The sequence below is a fragment of the Nematolebias whitei genome, chromosome 19, assembly GCF_014905685.2.
Source record: "Nematolebias whitei isolate Nwh7 chromosome 19, NemWhi1, whole genome shotgun sequence".
NCBI lineage: Eukaryota > Metazoa > Chordata > Actinopteri > Cyprinodontiformes > Rivulidae > Nematolebias > Nematolebias whitei.
This window is the reverse complement of record NC_056516.1, coordinates 9,108,386-9,128,739: the sequence shown is the minus strand read 5'-3', so window position 1 is coordinate 9,128,739 and position 20,354 is coordinate 9,108,386. Positions and strand designations below refer to the sequence as shown.

Here is a 20,354-nt window from a genome sequence, read left to right as displayed (position 1 = left end):
GTGCGTGGGTAGCTGTGTGTGTGTGTGTGTGTGTGTGTGTGTGTGTGTGTGTGTGTGTGTGTGTGTGTGTGTGTGTGTGTGTGTGTGTGTGTGTGTGTGTGGGGTGTGGTGTGGTCCTCCCGCACTCATAAAAAGGCACAAAGAAACAATACATTTTAGTTTAAATGCTTGTAATGATCATTTTTCTAGCGTTGTTTGTGCTTGTGACTGCAGCATGTGACAGAAATGGTGCTCCCACTCCACACAAAAGGTGCAAAGTGTTCTTGTGTGATAAATAATATCCTAAAGTTTGAGTTTAGGAAACTGTGGGTGTTCAGCTATGTAAGTTTCCTGCAAGTGGGAAGGACAAGGTGGCCCACTCGTTTCTCACAGTTTCATTTTCGTAGGGTGCCTTTAAATAATCAGAAATCCCGGAGACCAAAAAAAGCGTACATATGTGAATGTACTTAGTCTGACATAATGTTTTACTTCAGCTCATAAATCTAATCATATCTAGCCAATAAGGCTTGAAATCTGAGGTGAAAGTCTCGTCTTTTGAAAGCTCCCCTTCCTCATTTCCTTTCAGAGGAACTTGAACAGGAAGTTCTCGTTTTCATACATCTTTTTGGATTAGAATAATCCAGATTGTCTCTCGGTGGCCTCCCTTCCAATTTTCTGAATGCTGAGGCTAATCAGAGAGTAGAAGCTGATGCACACAGACCTTTCTTCATTGTGGTGACTAGAAGGCCTGCGCTGATGATGACTGCTGGAATTCGTGCGGGTGCCAGAGTGAGCGGTGGCCGCCCACGGGCATCCAGAGACTGCCCAAAGCCACAGGAACCACCAGCAGATCTGCTCCCGCTCCCCTCCCTCCTTTCATCCCTGTTTCCTCCCTCCCAGCTTCAGAGGTTTTACCAATATTGCTCCACAATCCAGACAACATGTGGACTTCAAACATTCACATGAGACTCACACATTCCTATTTGCCCTCAGCTAAAGGCTTATACATTAGGGTTCACCTGCAGTGCCACAGCGAGCACTAAACTCACATCAGAAGGGAGCCAGTAAAAACAAACCTCGTGAACGTTGAAGAAACTGACTTTCTTTAATTTCTCCTGCCCAGGCCTCTTTTTCGAGGGAGCTCTGATGTTGATCAGCTGGGAAAGATTTTTGAGTAAGTATTAATCGCTGCATTTCCTCCAGTGTCACATACTTAATGTTTAAAAGGAAAATAAAGAACATCAAACCAAAGTGCTGTCGTCCTACAATGACTCAGATCTGAGAAACTTCATAACTGTTATCACGTTAACATGTAATTGCTGTTTAATAAACCTTTAGATCATGGTAATTCTGGCAGAAATATAATATTCTGCTGGAAGTGCCCCCGGGTTGCACAGGAAGTGCTACAGCTAGCTCCTGCTGTCACAGAACCCCATGTAAACGACTGTTGTGCAAATTATAGATGTTAACTTTTATTTTAAAAAAGACTTTCACTTAAGTCACTATAAATAAAATTTGTGATTAGTTGTTTTAAGATGGCACTTTATCCTTGAACTCCGCTTGGATTAGTGGTTAGATTGTCAATCCAGACAGATTTTTTCCCAACTGAAAAGCTGTCTACAACAGGTAAGATATTAACTGTTCATAACATTTTTACATAACCCCCAGAATAGTACTGGATGTGCCCTTCTCTACTTTTCTGCTGTTAATCCCAAGCCATCTAAAATGAGCGCTTTTCTTTTTACAGCTAATTATTAACGGCACTAACGATCAGAAAGTAGATTATTGTTCTGACCGCCTGTATTCTTCCAGTGTCGTCGGGGTACCTTCGGTTGAAGACTGGCCCCAGGAAGTGGCCTTACCACAGAGTGCCTTCACGCCCCGGCCTCCAAAGCCAATTGAAGACTTGGTTCCAGAGATGGAGGAGCAAGGACGGGCTCTGTTGATGGTCGGTGGAGTGGTTCTTTACTCACTTCAGATGAGTGACGCTCGATTCTCTCAACGAGCAGTTCAGTCTCATCCCCTCCTTGTCTTCTGCGTCTCCACAGCAATTCCTCGCCTTCAATCCCTCCAGGAGGATATCGGCCTTCGCAGCGTTGAGTCACCCCTACTTCCAAAGCGTGGACAGTCACAGCCGAAGCGTGTACGTCACCCAGCCTTTCCCCAACAACAAGCCCACTATAGAGGAGAGGACAGCCTGACGGTCCTCCTCCATACTCCAGTGTCGACTAAAAGTGCTTTCTGTGCCTTCATGTGCGTTTCTTTCTTCACAACATTTAACTCAATGATTAAGCTTTTTGACGTTTGTTAAAACAAATCCCTTTGAACCCTTTAAAAAACGTTTTGAAGTCTTTATTGTGCCTCATGAATACGTTTTGGCACATTTTGGCTGCTTTTCTTCGTTTTGGAAAAAGAAACGTGGATGTGATTTGGCCAAAAATATATATTTTTAAAGGATCAAGTTTGCTACCTACTTGAAGGCATAAATTTCTTCTTGAAATTCTTAATTTATAAAGACTGAACTTTAAATAAATTGAACAATGTTCATTTAAACTCCATCAGTTGTAAGAAGTGCAAACAGGAAGTATCTGGCATTAAGAAGAAGAAAATCACATTTTGGATGAACACCGAAACATTTTGTAAACTTAACTTTTTTTAGTCCCAAGTTTTTATGCATATAAAAAAAAAAAAAAAAATCCTGTCACTTGGAAGATTAAACTGTAAACACAAATGTGTGTGCAGCTTCCATCACTAGCAGGGAGGAACGAACACGAGCCGTTCTTTAAGTACAAGAATCATTTTTAATGTCAAAAAGCTTAATTATTGTTTGTTACATGCAGAAGGTGAATTCAAAACATGCGATGAATTAAGAGGCCAATATAGTTTTATGCTCCATGTACAAAACTCCAGAAAATACTCAGAAAAAACAGTGGATGTTTTGTTTGAACCGTGAGCGAAGGCGATCCTCCTGTCATGAACCGAGGGATCATAATTGCTGCTTTTTAGGATGTGAAATGTTTCGACCGTAACAATGCAAAACAAAAGGCCTAAATCACAGAGTGACTTGTTGTGGAGAGGCCGGACAGACGGGCTGCAGCCTCTTTGGGACCAGCGTTTAGACTTGGAGTCTTCCTGTCTCGAGGACCTGCCTGGGTGGACAGCGTGGACCATGTCAGCCTTCATGTCACTGTGGAACAGATGAACTGAGGACAAAAAGGCACACATTTAGTGTTTGCTGCCACTGACGCCACCACGCTCGTGTTATATATAAAGTCACTGCAACGTCACAAGGAATCACAAGCTAGCTCACTGCCACGCGCCTCATCCTTCCTGATTCAGTTACAACACTGCTGCCACCGCGTGGATGTAAAGAGTAACTGCAGACGAGCCAGTAGCAGGATTCTAATGGTTGCTGCACTCTTCAAGGACGGGCGGACGCTACAGTTGCTGAGACAATGATGAAAGGACTTCAGAATAATCCTGCCACTTATTTTTGGACTTTGTATAATGACTTAATCTGCCATATTGGGCTTTTGTTTTGAAATCCAGTTTATTACAATCCAAATGATACGGTAATGCTCAGGCTTGCAGTCGGTGGAAAACGTCCCATCAGGACTGTTCAGCATTAAATGAATTTGGCAGAGCGTTGACACCATTATTCTGTATTTAATTTTAATTTTATTGACAAGTCTTATGCTTGTTACCTTTTTTTTATGCTGGGGCATATTAAATTCTTACACCAAGTACATGACTCTGTAGATGAGCATAGAGTTGTGTATGACAGGAATGTATAAAGGCTAGTAATTGATACTGTACAGCGTATTGTGCTAGCTGCAATGATAGACTGGTTGTGCATGGTCAGCACTTAGAAATGTCAACGTAGAGAAGGTCAGTGGAATGTTGTATCATGAGAGTATTTTGTCTTTTCACAAAGTCAGGTGGGTTCTGCCGTTGATTATTTGATTTCTGTGGTTGTGGACTGAGCATGGCTATGAATTTTGTACTAGTTTTGATACAAAAAGATGCACACACATTTAGTTTCCAGGTTTCGCTTTATTGTACGTTCATGTGCCGTTTTATATCTGCGAGGACGAGAAGCAAGTTATGCAGAATTGTATTTTTGTATGTCGTAGTTCTTGCAGGACAGAGACATTTTAACACTGGTTTATCTTTTTTCTCAACAAGAAGTGCTGTTAGCGCACGTCAATACACACCAACTCAATCTTCAACTTTCTCAGGTTTTTAAATTCAGGACGTTCTAACCTCTCGGGCACAGTTTGCACAACTCCGGGCTACTTCATGACCACGTTACAACTTCAGGTTTTCTTTCACGCTGTCTTACAATAGTTCCTTTGATCATTGACTGTCGTTGCTATTTATCAAATTGAAGTTACTGTACTCAGTCAGTACTGCTTGATACCTGCCTTCATACTTTTTTTTTTTTTAACCAGTAACTTGTAATCCATGCAAGGCAAACAACAGATCTGCTCAACAAAACACCGTGTACGTTTTCTGTCTAACAGTTCTGAAGCTGCATAAAAAGCAAACTGAAACTACAAATGCTTTAGAAATAGTGGTTTACAAGTACAACGACTGCTTTAGGATCATTACAGTGAATCACGTTAAGCTTCTATTTGTGACACATTTCAGTCTCGTAATGGCTATTCAACTTTTAGCAGTGTTAAATGTTTTGAAACCAGCATGTCTGTTCAGTTGGCGTACTAAATGTACGAATGCATTGGTGTCATAATATTGTCTTGCACCAGCTGAATAAAAAAAAGCTTTTTATATTTTTTGTGGCTGGATATGTAAATTTTTTTGCTCTCCCTTTTCTTTTTTCCTGACACCTCTTCAGTATCAATATAATTATGATTTATTTACTTTTCGTAGTCATTTTCCACTAAACGAAGCTGGTGAATTGTGTAAGACGACAACAATATAGGGAAGTATTTAAAAGTTGTTAGTATTGTAAGGGGGCTGCGGTGGCTTGGTGCTCCGTGCTGCAGGCATCTGACGTAAAACAATTGCCACATCGTTCATGTGAGTTTGCTCGCTGTGGGGAGCAGCTGAAAGAAAAACAACTATCATTTCTAATAGGAAAATCCATGTCATGGACAGGAAAAGTATTCAGGGAAGCCCTTGGAGGTATTCAAAATGTTTTTGGCTCTGATTGAGGCGGCTGCTTCTGTCTTTCCTCCCCCGTTTTTCCTTCTCCCTGCTCTGCTCTCTGTGTCTGAAGTGCCTGGTTCACATCTGAACGTAAATTAAGAAGAGTGGATCTGGTATCCTGGACGTTCAACTCTATTGATAATATTTTTTCATCAAAGCGACAAGGTCCTGGGGAACCTGCGTGTCCAGCTGAGACTCACGCTGTGGGGTACGTCATGGATTCATGGGGGGGGCAGCTGATGTGCCTCTCAGTTCTGTCTCAGGAGGATGTTGAAGACATTTACATATTTGGACTTATGATAGCTGGGACTCTGCTTTTTGGCATTGCCAGGGCTCTGTTTTATCGACCTTTGAAGAAGACATCGGCAGCAGTTTCGGCCATGGCAAAGCTTCAGAGTCAGTGTGAAGGTCTGGTCCTCGCTGTGGGAACTCTGAATCAACTGGTTTACGAGCTAAACCGTAAGGTGGAGGTGATTTATGAGAATCGCAGACCACCTGCGGCTTCTGGGACTCGTCAGCGTGGTGGGTTCGACCTTGAAGGAGACTCATGGCATGGATCAGTGGAATGGAATCCCTCAATTGGGCATTTCGGAACCAGAACGCCCAGATGGACTCGAGGCTGAAGAAAAAAGTAATGTCTGCCTGAAGAAGAACAAGAATCAAAGCTTATCTGAATCTGACTCCCGACGGCCTCGGAGACGGGCCGACTATCAAATTTCTTATGGTACATGAGTAACCAAGGACAAAAGCTTCATCTATCCCCCCGCCCCCAAGAACATTCTGTGCAGGCTTATCAGAACTGCTGGCTGAAAACATCTTCAGAAAATGGCTGATCTGAAAAAAAAGCTCAGGGACAAATCTCAACACCTCGATGTCAAATGCAAATGTAATCATGTTTTAATTGTGCTGCTGGAAGAGTTTTTGATGTCTCAAATCGTGTCCTGATGGACAAGATGTGAAAGATCTTTTTTTTATAATACCACTATCTACCCTCATGTCTCTCCCCCTTTTCCTAGCTAAGATTATTATTCTGAAAAAGGATAAGAGGCCGTGCTCAGTGCAGCAGCTTCATGCACTCCGTCCATCTTCCGGACGACTGCATGTACATGTTCTCGTATCTCGGTGCAATGATGATCAATTCTGAAACCATTTTCTGCTCGAGATGATTACATTTAGGATATCTAACGTGCATATTCAATACAGATAAATAATAAGTGGCCTCTTGTTTTAGCACTCAGTTCGTAGAGCTGATGCCTCTCAGTGAAAAGGTTGCCGGTTTAAATTCCAGCCTGGGACGTTTCTGTGTGGAGTTTGCATGTTCTCTCCATGCTTGTGGGTTTTCTCCAGGTACTCCAGTTTCCTCCCACGGACCAAAAACATGCATGTTAGACTGACTGGTAACTCTAAATTGTCTCTAGATGAGAGTGAATGGTTGTCTCTGAGCGTCCTTGTGATGGACTGGAGACCTGTCCAGGGTGTTGTCCCCCGCCTCTCACACAGTGACTGCTGGGCATTGGCACCAGTGACCCCCATGACCCGAAAAGGAAGAAGCGGTTAAAGATGATGGATTAATGGATAAATACCTCAAACCTATTGTTTCATAGTATTTTTTTTTTCCTTCTTTCAACTGCTCCCTTCTTCAGGGAACAAACTCGCGTGAAGACTTGGAAACCTCAGCACTGATTAGTTAAAAAAAACATCTAAATTTGACCCTAAAGCATAGTATGTTTTTTGTTGTTTTATTTTAGTGACCTTAAGGAAAATGTGTTTCAGCGACGTGTACATGTTGTAGTACATATTCTGGCCAGCAGGTGGCGGTGGTGCACCGTCTCCCAACTTCCTATACGGGGTGCTGCAGGCCAGACCGTAGAAGAAGGTATGAGCGCTAGCGTCTGACTGACAGCTAAGTGGCTAGCTCGGTGCTAGCAAGGCAATACTAATGCTTGTTCCCTTAATTATTGACTCGATATGGGCAAGAGAGACAATCGAGTGGTGAGTGTGTCACATTAGTGTAAATGAAACTGACGAATAAACCCGCCTTGAAATTTGACAAGAATAAATCACAAGTAGCTTAGCACTCGCGTTTGTTAGCACCCTGTGTTTTCTATAATTCTTCGAGGCCTAGTGCTAAGTCACACCGTGCATTATTATACGTTATATTTAAACAAAATAGTGGGTGTATTTATTACTTTAATATGTTGCGAGCTTACACAATAAATTGCATGTTTGCACGTGCCATCTGGGTGAACCATGCTAATATTGTACATGTTCCCTCACAATAGTTGCATTTGTTTTGTTGGCGTTGGGATAAATGTTTCCTGTAGGTGCAGAGTCCCCAGCGTTCATATGTTCCTAAACCAGCTGCTGCGCACAAATCCAGCTGCCATTCATGTTCTGTAGTGTTTTAACTAGTTGATTTGATCGTTTCCTTAACGACAAATTAATAATCAATACGCTGTTACCCTATTTTATCAGGTTGTCATGTTTGAACTCTTCTACATTTTGTTGTAATTTAGTTGTAGCAATGTGGACTTTAGTGTTGTGTGAAATCTCCATGCACTGTATGTATCAACATGTATTTATTTAAATCACTTAAAACATGCCCATCCTTGTCATTTTAGGCATACATAAACCCTATAGCAGCTGCTCGGGCCAGAGGACCTGCCCAGAACTCAGGACCAACCATACAGGATTACCTGAGCAGACCTCGACCAACATGGTGAGCCGGACACAGAAAAGCTACGCGCTTTATGATGGCACATGTCGCTGTAATTTGATTAAAGGAAACATCCATCCATCCTTTATCTTTACCCGCTTCTTCCTTTTCGGGTCACGGGGGTCATTGGTGCCCATGTCCAGCTATTATAGTGCGAGAGGCGGGGGACACCCTGGACAGGTCTCCAGTCCATCACAGGGCCACATAGAGACAAGCGAGACAAACAACCATTCACTCTCTCACTCACACCTACGGACAATAACATGCATGGGATTTGAACCAGGGTAACCTGCTCGCTGAGAGGCAGCAGCTCTACCAGTTGCACCACCGTGCTGCCTCAAAGGAAACAAAATAGGACAAATATATTTCTCTTGAACAGGCTCCCTGTTTATTTTTTCACTTGCTTTTTAATGACGAGTATGTCCATTAAGGTCTTTTTTGGTTGTATGAAAACACAAATCTAAATAAGATGTGGTATAAAATAGTATTAGTACTTCTTACTAACATCTTATGAGGAGGCAAAATGTGTTTAACTCAAGCAACCCTATTCTGTATAAACAATGTTTCAACTGCAAATATTTTGGAGAAAAATAATAGAAAGTAATATTACTTAATTACTTCTTATCATTACTTATATAACATTATATAATACACTTTGCTACAATGTAAAAGTTTTTTTCAGGGCAGTAACATAACAGTGATAAAGTGCTGCTAAAACACAGAAATTAAATTCATCTGGAAATTCTTAGCTTTTTGACAACTGCTTTCTTTTGTAAATTATAACTTGGGTAGATTAAACCACCAGCATTATCAATATTTCTTCAACAATATTTATGAGTTCTTCCCAGAGGTCTGGCAAAGCTCGACTGGTAATTAAAATGCACAAAGCAAAAAAACAGAGAGCTTCTAGATGTTAATCAAAAGGTTAAATTGTTTTCCAGTAGAGATTGTACTGAGTTTGAAAGATGTTTCGAAATTATTTTATTTAGTTCCGTTCTAGTTTATCTCAAGTTATCTCAGGTTGAAGTTTGTGCACGTCAGATTTCAGGTAGATGAAATGTGTTAAGAGAGGTGAACTCAAGTATTGACCACAAGAGCAAATCATCACCGGCTATACACTAGTATCTAATATATTATATCTACTTGTTATTAAAATGTTTGAAATACGTTTTATTTGGTACAATATATTAGTAATTATTGATGTTTTTAAAAGGTTGCATTTAATCGTATCTCATCCCAATCTTTGGACGACTGTGACATTTTAATCTCCTGGAATATAAAATGATTTCTCGTGTCTTCCACAGGGAAGAGCTGAAGGAGCAGCTAGAGAAGAAGAAAAAGGGCTCTCGAGCCCTGGCTGACTTTGAGGACAAAATGAACGAGGTAAGAATTGATGAAGGGTGCTTAAAGTACTGTGACTGCGCTGTTGGAGAAACTGAACGTTTTTTCATTTGCTCCTTCTTTTGTTGATAGATTTACAAGTTTAGATGGATAAACAATTGCCATAATCTGCCTAAAATCTAATCTTTGTCAACAAAAAGTCAATAATGTCTGTTAGGAACTGTTATTGTTAGGGATGGGGCCGATCCAGTATCGGCCTCTGATACCAGCATAATTTACGTATCGGATCTTTCCGATTCATGATGCATGTCTGTGTCTGACCTGCGCTGCAGGTTGGCTTCAAACTATGGGATGGATTTCCTGAGCGGAGGCGTGTCTCATGAACCCAGAGTAATAAGACCCGCCTTACATTCAGGAAATCCATTTCATAGTTTGCAGCAGCTACAACGTGAGTAAATACTCTTTTGAGGGCTGAGCAGCACTGTTGCTAACGGCTAACAGACTTTTCAGCGTAACATGTCCGCTGTGTGGAAGTATTTTACACTAAACACCGCAAGACAGCAACGTCTGCAGAGCTGCTGTATCGAGAGGAGGAAGCTCGGTCACGACCTACAATACATCAAACTTAATAAACATTTGAAAAAGCACCACATTAAAGAGCACGAGGATTGTTTAGCCAGGCACCGCGGTAAAGTTAGTTTTACGTTGTATGTTCGAGCTCCGTGGCTTCAGCGGTGTGTTCCTCTCGTTCAGTCCGAAGCAGACAGTCTGAGTTCAGTCAGCTGCGCTCAGTCTGCCGTCTGGGAGGATCAGACCGAGCGCGGCTGACTGAAATCAGACCGTCTGCTTCACAGCTTGATTGAATACCTGCAGCCAAGATCTAGTTTACATTTACCCTCCAGGAGATATTTACCAGCTCAAGATGAGAGTTCTGTGATGGAGTTAAATTCAAAGCAGTCTGCTCAGATTAAAAGTCTTAAATTATTATTTTTATATATGAATGTTTCTGTTAACTTATTTTAATGTTTCTGTACAGTGGCCTGAGACGACTTCTGTTGTGACTTGGTGCTTTATAAATAAACTGAATTGAACAGACAATCATAAAAAATAAAAAAGTATGAACTGAAAAATAAAAGAAAATTATATATGTATAAAAAAAGAAACAAAAACAGCTACATTATAAAGCGATGTAAAATACTAAAAACAGGAACATGTCTGTGTTGGTTTATGCCATGAACTTAGCAGATGTTTGAAACCATTTAATCACTTTAATATCCACTTTAAATCTAGGAATAAAACAAACAGTATGTTTAGTGTTAGCAGGATTTAATCCTAACTTTGAAACTCATCCAACATTAATAAAACTTACCTCAAGTTGCCTTTTTGGACATACATGCATATATTTATACAAACTGTACTTGAGATTATTACAGCCTCATAAAATCAATTATGATTATGATATCGGGATAGTATCGGTATCGACCGATACACAGATGCAGGTATCGAGATCGGAAGTAAAAAAAAAAAAAAAGTGGACCGTGCATCCCTAGTTATTCTCTAAGTGAATGTTCATTCTCGTACAAATGCAGAGATGCCACCAGATAGGCGAGCTGATGTAATAAGACAGTTAAATATTTTACCCTGTTGTTGCTGCTGTTTTCAGAAATGGAGGAAAGAGCTAGCTAAAAACAGAGAAAAAAGGCTCGGTGACAAAGAAAGGGACAAAAAATCAGTGGACAAAGAAGAGAAGAAAGCCAAAAGAGAGGTGTGGTACAAGTCTTCTTTACAAATGATCATCCCGTGAAATCTAGTTTCTAACTGCAGCTTTGCTTTGTTTTTGAAAATTCATTTAGAAAAAGAAGAAGGAGAAGAAGAAGTCTAGCAGGGTGAGAAAAGACCTCCAGTAATTTGATGGAGTCATGTCTCACACACACACACGTGCACTACTTAAGCAGCTGCCCGTCCTTATTGGATCCTGTGACTGTCGCTTTCAGTGATTTAATTTCCCTTAAGTCTAACTGAACCCTGCTGTCACTGTGTTTTGGTCAAGCATTCTTCATCTTCCTCCTCTTCATCGAGTTCTGATTCTTCTAGCAGCTCCTCCTCCGAGTCTGAAGACGAGGTAAGCTTCACCAGTGTCGGGTTTGCAGATCATTTCCAGTAAATCTCATTTACAAAACCAGCGCAGCTGACTTGAGTTGTTCAGTTTCTTTTTAGTTTTGGCCTCTACTGATCTCTGAGACATTACAGTCGCTCTGGAGGTCGTAGGCTTGAAGTTGAGCTGCATTATTGACATTTTGAGTTACAAACAATCAAACCTGTCACATCCTGAGGATTTTAATAAGTAAAGTTTTCAAATAAATCCTGTTTTTTCCCTCCAAGTAAATCAGAAACTTAAAAAGTTCTAAAACTTAAACCTTTGTCTTTTAAAACAAAGTGATAAAGGTGTATTATGCTCTAGGTTGGATATTGGATGGGAATAAAGAAATATTGTGGTTTGGGTTAGTTCGGTTTATTTGTGCTTTCTTGTGATGTTCTGTCAAATAGTCATCAATAGCTGATGCCTTATTGGTCATGACATCAGAGAACAGAGAAAAGTCCTGAAGTCGTCCTCCAGGGCAGGGGAGAATATTAGCTGACCCAGGATCCTTTTTATATTGTTTTTCTGGGGTATAAAGCAGGCTTGTCTTAAAAAAAGGCAATCCAGGGATAAAAGAAAGCTACTTTAGCTAATAAGAAACCAAAACTTATGCATGACATTTAATTAGTCACTGTTAACTGAACAACTTTTTCACAATTTTGAGTAACGAGTCTCCAGCAGTTGAAGCTCCGTGATCTACAACCTTTACTCCAGTCCTGTCACACGGCTACATTCATCAGCCTCAGGAGATAAACATTCGTGCTAGGGCTGGGCCTTATCATATCGTTCACAATAATACCGGTAAAACAGCTTGCCCGGGCAAAAAAATCATATCATGATATGCTAATTTCATGACGTAATACGTCAGGGCGCCCCGCCCCGATAACAGAACCGAGCGTACCGAACGACCACACCGAAATGCGCACCGCCCCTCCACCTGTCAGTACTGTTGTGACGCTAATTAGCTGCGCGCAATACTAGCTAGCTAAAAAGCTAAAAACAAACAACGTGCGGCTCAGCTGTCTCTCCATCCAGCTCTAAACTGCAGGTACAGACAACTCAAGTGTCTCTCTCTCCCCCCCGCTCGAAGCTGCCACTCGTCTTTTTCTCCGTCTCCGCACCTCGCTCTGAGCTGCCGGTACAAACATGCGCAGCTAAACTGTCTCTTGAGTTCACAGTCCATGGAGCAAGAACAGAGTCATGTGATCAGAGAGCATCAGAGAAATGAATCATTCCTGCAGGAACAGAAGAAGCTGAAACTCCACAAGCTTCAGGGTCAGATGATCACCTTGTTCTGGAAGTTATAGCTCATTTAAAGACAACATATATTTTGTTTGTTACATTTATGCTTAACAGATATTAAGCTTTATTTTATTTAGTTAATTTGGGAAATTTCACCTGCACTTTAGTTTTTGTGGTGGATTTATTGTTCTATATTTTGTGCAGACTTTTTCAATCTAAATAACAGAAGGATCATTTTTATTTTTTATTTTTATACTTGGAGACTGAATACTTTACTAAATAAAGTAATTTCAGTAAAATTACCCCGTTTTATTTATTTATTTATATAATACTGCAAAGCAACATGTTAAGTAAATTTTGTCAAATAACTATGATTTCTGTTTTTTTTTTTTTTTTAAATATTGCGAAATTTATCGTTATCGTCAGAATGCTCTGAAATATCACAATATTATATTTTAGCCATATCACCCACCCCTAATGCGTGCTAACCTGCGGCCTTGTGCATGAACAGTCGTGTCATAGGCCCCATGATGCCCAAACTCCCATATGTCATGGCTGAAACGCTCCATGGACGCACAGCGACTCACTTCTTGTCATCCAGCTTTGATGTTTGAGCACTTTTTCAAATTGTGGGCAAATACTTGAATTCGAGTCCTGCTGCGTTAACAGAACTGCCAACTTCTGTCGCTTCTTTGGTTTTTCTTTTATTACTAACCCCAGAGCAAATACTGGCTGGCTAATGTATCAGCATATTTGTTTATGGTAGGGGACAGGGTGGTCCAAGTGGAACGTGTGTCTGTGCATTATTCCATGTACGTTGGGATTAGGCCTGTCGCAATAAACAATAAATCAGTTAATCGCATGATAAATGAAAATTATCAACCTCATTTATCAGCTTTATCGTTTCTTCGTGTCTCTCTCTTTCTGAAGACACTGGATGTTAAAAGGTTCAACTCCGGTGCTCTCACTGATCCCTCCCTTTCTCTTTTCTCTTTAAAATCCATTGATTGTTAAAAGCAGCTAAGCTGAGCAGCTAAGCTACGAGCTAAGCTAACAGGCCGACCTCGAGTAAAAAAAAAAAAAAGTCTTGTTGAAGTTCCAAAATTCATGGTTAAAACCCGTGCCTTTGTGTGAAAAGTTATTTTTCTCTGCAAAAAGAAGCTGAGAACTTTACAAATTTTTAAAATTAAAAGCTTTGTGTGAGAAATGTTATGCTAAAGAGCTCAAACCACAAAGAGTGTCCGCCATTTTGAGAACCGAAGAGAGACAGCCCATGTCATGTCAAGGGGCCTCCCTCCCATTTTTCGTAAAGTCACGCTGCTCGCTCCCTCACTATCCATCCTTCGGTTCTAACAGTCTTATACTGCCATCTGGTGGTCAAAAAAGGTACTAGACACAAAACAAATTAACCAACCTTTTTTCTTAAATTTGACAGTAATTACTAATTGAAAATTTCAACCATTATTATTGTTTATCGCAATAATTTCTGAGACAATTAATCGCCCAGCAACATTTGTTATCGTGACAGGCCTAGTTGGGATGCATAAGGAAGGGTGAGCAGAAACGTGCATGGTTTTATTAATCTGAGTATTTCTGTGCATACTCCAGTTTTCAGTATGAAAGCTGTGCAGTCATTCAAACATGAAGCTCCAGGACATTATTTTACTGATCCAGTTTTTTTTATATCTGAAATCTGGCTGCATGTGAATCCTGATGGACAGTTTTAATAATAATTTGCACTTTCCCTCACAGGATGAAAAGAAGAGCCTAAAGAAGAAGCGTAAGAGAAGGAAATCTTCAGCCAGAAGAGCGTCGGACTGCTCCGAGGAAGAATCTGATGCTGAAAGCAAGGTTTACTGTTTTTATGGAGTTGTTTTGTTCTTTTTATTAGCTGATCCACAAGAAGATCAGGTTCTGAAAATCTATTTTTCTTTTTAAGAAAAGGAAGCGAATCAAAGAGGAGGGAGATAAAGACAAGGTCATTTATTCTCACTCATTAAAGCCATTATAGCTGTCAAATTACACATTTTTCTGTTTTTGATTTAAATATTTCTGCTTCTAACACTATTTCTTCATCATTATATAAACATATATGGGTTAACTTTTTACCTGCCAGCAGCCATATTGACTTAGATTTGAAAACAAAGCCTCACAGGAGACTGTTAAGACTTAATGTGACGTAAACTTATCAGGGTTTGTGTAAATATTGTGTAAGAAAGTGGCAAATGTTCCTCGCCTTTGTGGTCCCCAGTCGTAGAGCGGAGGAGGAATTGGCAATGCCCTCTGTCCGTGCATGCTGTGAACATGAATATCTTGAAAAGTAGGTGAGGCACTGACATCCATTTTGGTCTGTAGCTGCATCTTGGCATAAGAAAAGTCACTGTTACAAATTGGGTTACCACGTCAAAATCCAAGATGGCTGCTACCATGTATGTATACATGCTGTGTGACTTTGAAAGAAAAAAGTGCTTAGATGTATAGTTTCCTCAAACAATCAGGATGGACAAAGATTACTCTGTGGTGGCCATGGCCACCATTGGCCACCCCTTGGCTCCGCCATTGTTCCTGGTGGTAGAATGCTACAAACATTCACTATTTAAATCCCTGAGTGATGGAGAACATTGTGATGGAGAACATTGTGATGGAGAACATTGGTGTACACTTGTTTCCAACAAAATTTGTTACAGAAATTCTCGTTAAGAGTTCAGAATATCTTTGCACTGCTCATTATCTTAGCTCCAGCTTTTCTAACGCTCGCCCCCGCCCCATTTACTGCTTAAAACTTTTAGGCCTTCCTTGTTTTCAGAAGAAAGAACGTCTCCTTTTGACTTTCAACATGGCATCTCTGATTCAGTTGTTCTCTATTTTCAATATTGTCTATATCCATCGTGTGCCAACACTGTCTGAAGTGTACGCATCTGTTAGAATGTAAACGAATGACTCGTAAATTGTTGGCAACAAAACACGACTCTGCTGGATTTGCTAATTTATTACAAATCACAGAGTGGACGTTTGGTAGTGCATGATGCATGTTTAGTGGTTATTTTTATCATAAATGAGTCGCATACAAATATTTAAACCAAAACATGGAAAAATTACATATTTTGACAGCTGTTGTGGCTTTAACGTTTGTGTTTGTAGACGCAAAGTGTAGTTCCCTAAAAGATGATGTCACTTTTGTTTTTTCCAGAATGAGAAGGAAAGGAGGAGGAAAAGAAAATCTGAGAGAAGTCACAAAGACTCGTCCTCGGATTCGTCTGTTGAATCGAGTGGAGAAGAGGTAAAATTGTCAGTAATGATTCATAAAATAAAGAAGTGAACTCCTGGAAGTCATGTTTGGACATCAGCAGCGCTGTTTTCTTATTCTATCTGTTTGTTCTTTCTCTGGCTGATGTGAAGTTAAACCTTTATGCTGCTTTGATGTCGTGGCCTTCATCAGACGAATATTAAACGGACTCTTAATGTTTCAGTTAATCATGAGTCAACACAGTGCCTGCTTATCATTTGAACCCTTCAGCTGTTAAAGCACATCCAAAACCACTGAGTGAACCTGCTTAAACACTTTCTGCGCACCTGCTCTAATCCACGTGCAGAAACTAGAACAAATATTACAGCCAGTTTAACCTTCATGTGTCTGTGGTTGTTACCCGAGACACAACCACTAAGCTAACCAGTCTGGCTTCATTTCCCTCTTTACCTTGACCAGCGATAAACTGGTGCAAGTTGACACAACATAATTTTGTTGTTGTTTTTAGGAGTTTGTGACAAAATCTGGCCCTTAAGTATTTACTGGTAATTCCTTTAATATCTTAAAAGTTGTGTACGGCACGTTACAATAATCTGGCAGGAAAAAATACATTTCTGTGATTTTTAAAATTTTTTATTTGTTTTGTAACATCAATGTAATATTTATGTTTTGCATCATTTATTATTTTCAAAAGTTATAGATAATTTGAAATATTTTCTGTTTTAATAAGCTTTAATTGCATTTTTCATCCCCCCAACAATAGGTGATGGTAATTTGGTTAAATATTGTTTCATCATTATTATACCTGGTCTAGTAAGTTCAAACGGGATACTCCAAGTGTAAGTGGAACATTAATTTGTATTATTCTGTTTTACACTTGGGAATAAAACGGTTTAATCTGTGAAGCCGGTATGTGAATTTTGGTTTAACGTTTCTAATAAAGTCTCAACTAATCAAAAGTCCATCGTTGTGAAAGAGAAAATTTACTGGCAACAAATGTTTTCTGGGGTAGTTGTGGGTCACAACTTCCTTCTTTCTACAGTAACGTTTCCATTTTAATTCCTCCTGTAGCCCGAAGCAAAGAAGAAAAAGAGAAGTAGTGAGGAGAAGGAGAAATTCACAGTGAGCAGCGTTTTTCTTCTCTTGGTAAAAATGAAACAACTGGATTTGTGTGAGGGTGGTGGTGGTGGTGGTGCAGGACGTTTTTGAGAACTGCAGCCTCAAACAGTGTAATAATTTAGCTGTAGTTGACTACTTCATGTATAAATACGTCATTGAATGTTTTTCCTCAGGTCAAGTTGAAGAAGAAGAGGAAAAAGAAGCACAAGAAACACGGCAGGAAAAAGAAAAAGAAGGCAGCGTGTCAGTCGGACTTGGAGCTTGACTAACAGCCGTAGTTTACAGCTCTCCTGATAATTAACTAGTGGTGTCGTTTTTGCCTTTGCGTTGCTAAACCCCACTCCCCCCCCCAGCTTCTGTCATCACTTGGAGACCCCCCCAGACCCAAAACACTGGAGTTCAAAGGTTGAAGTGGAACTGAAGGGGTCACAGCACATCTGTGCTTTTTTTATGCTTTTTGTAAAATGTTTTTGAGCTACACGACAAGACCGAGGTGTTTTTTGTTTTTTTTCTTTCTTCACCCATTGGATGTTTACCACCATTATGCTGGCCTTGAACCCCCCCCCCCCCCCCACCACCACCACCACCACCAATCTCTCTGCCTGACATCTCCTCTGCTACACGAGGCTAACTAGTGCCTGTGATGCATGTCGACTCGCTGACCCGATGTCGCCAGCCTCATATTGAAGTTGGAGCTGTTAGCTACACGTAACAATGAATCCAAGGGACGAGTGTTTTGTTAAACGATGTGAACGTTGCAGTGTAAATGTATAAAATACAGGAATACACTATTAAACTGTTGCTTTAACCTGTTTATTTGCCAAAAGAATAAATCTTTTTTGTTTTTTTAAGAGCGTGTTGGTGCAAAAAGCAATCACAGGATCGAGCGGTCAATGTGGTTACCTCATCAACTTTTATTACAAAACAAACATTTCCCTGAATTGTGCAAGTTTAAATGAAGTTCTTCAAAACTGAAAGTGACGTATTATTGTGCAAATGTTTTAAACCACCCTAATTACTTCTAGTTTATTTTTTGTAGTGTTTAAAGTGATTTTGATTGAACAGTTTTCCAGGCTTTATGAAGGTCCAGTTATATACTTGAGTATGGCAGCACATCCTGTAGGTGTTTAAAAAACAGAGGGCAAAAGAAGTATGAAACCTAAAAACATTGTCTACAGCTGATAACCAGCATCTAAATGTTTTTTGAAAAATAGGGGGGGAAAAATCACAGATTTTGACAGATTGGCTTGTAGGTACAATGTCAGTGGTTCCCAACCCTGTTCCTTGAGGAACACCATCCTGCATGTTTTAGTTGTTTTCCTGCTCCAACGCACCTGGTTTATCACCCATTTATTAAAATCAGATGTGTTGGAGCAGGAAAACTAAAAAATGCTGGGAATTGAAGAATTCAAAATTGGTAACAACAACACGAGTGCTGCGCTTTATAAAGTGTAGATGTGAAGGGGTCGTTGCATAATCCACTCCCCAGATGAGCCAACAGCTTTATTTTCAAGACTTCGTTGCAGAATGAAGTAAATAGCTTCAGCACTTTTTATCCTAGCAGTACCATCTTTGAATTTGACCTGCTGACCTCGTGATCGGAGCCGTGTGATGTATCAAAGGTCAATGTAAGCTCATAAAATCTGTCATGCTTAAATTGAGATTAGGATTGGCTGTGTGCTGGTTGGTCACCCACTGTGATTACCAAAGCCTCTTTTGTTATTGCAATTGTAAACAAAAAAAGGGTGTTTTTATTGTAATGATATACTTTAGTCAAGTGGGAGTGTCTACCCTCTCCTATAAAGAGTGTGTGTGTGTGTTCAGTTTGGGGAAGTTTGAATCGTGTGACAGGAAGTCTCTGAATCACTTCATGGTCTGAAGGTAAGAAATGAGAAATCTCTTGAAATCTTTGCATATTAATTTCATGGAGCAACAACTTGTTATTTATTCTGGATGAGATTGTTTTGAATGGCAGGAAAACTTTATTTAAAGTACAAAATGTACAAAACACCTGCAGCTGTGTGCGACGGGGGGGAAATGACACATGTTGTGTCCTCCAGATGTTGAGGATCCCTCTGTGGTTGCACGTTGGCGCGTGTGTGTGGGGGGTTGTGTTTTCCATCAAGTGCCCTGATGGTTCGACTTGCTCCGATCTGGCCACGTGTTGCCAGACAGAGAAGGGATACGAGTGCTGTCCATATCCAAACGTAAGCTTAACTCAAAAATGAAGTCGCTTCATGACGGTTTGGATTTCTAAAAGTGGTGTTTGTCCATCTGAAGGCTGTGTGCTGCTCCGACCTCACCAACTGCTGCCCCCCAGGATTCACCTGTAACCTGATGTTGCAGCTGTGTGTGAAACAAAACCAGCCATGGATGAATGTGCCCATGGTGAAGAAAGAGGCTGCGGAGGCCCCAAGCACCCCCGATCTGCCCGTGTCCACCTTCCAGGGGCTAAAAAGCCCTGACCTCTCTGACCACAAAGCAACAATTGTCCACTGTGACAGTTATTATTATTGTTATGACGGCACCACTTGCTGCAGACATCCAAAAGGCGGCTGGTTCTGCTGCCCCTACTCTCCTGTGAGTAAAAATAAAACATTCTTGATTACAACTGTTTTTATTTTTTAAAACTAAAACTGTTTTTTGTCTTAAATACTTTTTCCTCTATAGGGGCGGTGTTGTCTGGATGGCTACCACTGCTGTCCATATGGTTTTGACTGTGACTACACTTACACCCATTGTATCAGGGAAGGCCTGACGTATCCGTTCAGTCCCAGACGAGCTCTGACATCAGTCCCTGCTGCTCGCATTTCAACAGCCGAGGACAGAAGCAGCACGTGGGAGGTAAAAACTGCCTTCATAAAAGGATAAAAGACTATTTCACTCAACAGTTCTTTACTGACGTGACTGCTGTGATCAAAACACAGATTCAAGTTGGCTAACTTTAGGTTATTAAAGCCGAGATCTGAAAATGGATGACTCATGAAGTCATTAAAACTTTCAAAACATTTGGAAGGACATGAAAGTTCTAAATGTGAATCGAATAACGCTATGCTTTGTATTAAAATCAATCAAACAGGTTTTATGTCTTTGAGAAGAGACTTGAAACAGTTGGTTTAATAAATAAAAAAACTATTATTAGGTTTGGTTGGATTGGATTAAACTGAGTTAAGTTAATGCTTCGGTTAATCTCACTCCAAAATATGAACCATGTGGCTTTTGTTCATTAGGAATTTTCAAAAATTTAGAAAATATTTGCTTTCTAAAACAATAGTCTTTCTTTCTGTTACCCCAGGTGGTTAAACATGTGCCTAACAGTTTGAACTTCATTTAACGTCATCATCTTAAACATATATCTTAAAACATACAACTCAACATACAACATCTTAAAACATACAACT

The 20,354-nt window shown here is 40.2% G+C and overlaps 3 protein-coding genes across 3 annotated transcripts in view; all 3 read left to right on the top strand.

The window, feature by feature from the left end:
- The window catches only part of cdk6 (cyclin-dependent kinase 6), a 69,494-nt gene extending 67,299 nt beyond the window's left edge, over positions 1–2,195 (top strand). Inside the window, exons 6-8 of the mRNA XM_037693414.1 lie at positions 1,103–1,153; positions 1,792–1,927; positions 2,028–2,195. Coding sequence (XP_037549342.1) covers positions 1,103–1,153; positions 1,792–1,927; positions 2,028–2,180 — 340 coding nt within the window. The 3' untranslated portion in view covers positions 2,181–2,195. The remainder of the gene's footprint in view (positions 1–1,102; positions 1,154–1,791; positions 1,928–2,027) is intronic.
- A 4,805-nt stretch (positions 2,196–7,000) lies between these two features.
- On the top strand, positions 7,001–17,547 carry fam133b (family with sequence similarity 133 member B). The gene is made up of 11 exons (XM_037693447.1): positions 7,001–7,140; positions 7,770–7,867; positions 9,169–9,247; positions 10,869–10,970; positions 11,059–11,091; positions 11,256–11,327; positions 14,340–14,438; positions 14,527–14,565; positions 15,778–15,867; positions 16,906–16,956; positions 17,127–17,547. The coding sequence occupies exons 1-11, from the start codon at positions 7,117–7,119 to the stop codon at positions 17,220–17,222; spliced, it is 783 nt and encodes a 260-aa protein (XP_037549375.1). The 5' UTR covers positions 7,001–7,116; the 3' UTR covers positions 17,223–17,547.
- A 1,466-nt stretch (positions 17,548–19,013) lies between these two features.
- The window catches only part of LOC119425889 (progranulin-like), a 5,438-nt gene continuing 4,097 nt past the window's right edge, over positions 19,014–20,354 (top strand). Inside the window, exons 1-3 of the mRNA XM_037693446.1 lie at positions 19,014–19,160; positions 19,234–19,533; positions 19,624–19,797. Of these exons, the coding sequence (XP_037549374.1) occupies positions 19,014–19,160; positions 19,234–19,533; positions 19,624–19,797 (621 nt within the window). The remainder of the gene's footprint in view (positions 19,161–19,233; positions 19,534–19,623; positions 19,798–20,354) is intronic.

Coding starts and splice junctions, on each gene's coding strand:
- fam133b (XM_037693447.1), top strand. CDS start 7,117: ATGGGCAAGAGAGACAATCGAGTG. Junction 10,971..11,058: donor AGAAGAAAGCCAAAAGAGAG/GTGTGGTACAAG, acceptor AAATTCATTTAG/AAAAAGAAGAAGGAGAAGAA. Junction 11,092..11,255: donor AGAAGAAGAAGTCTAGCAGG/GTGAGAAAAGAC, acceptor GTTTTGGTCAAG/CATTCTTCATCTTCCTCCTC.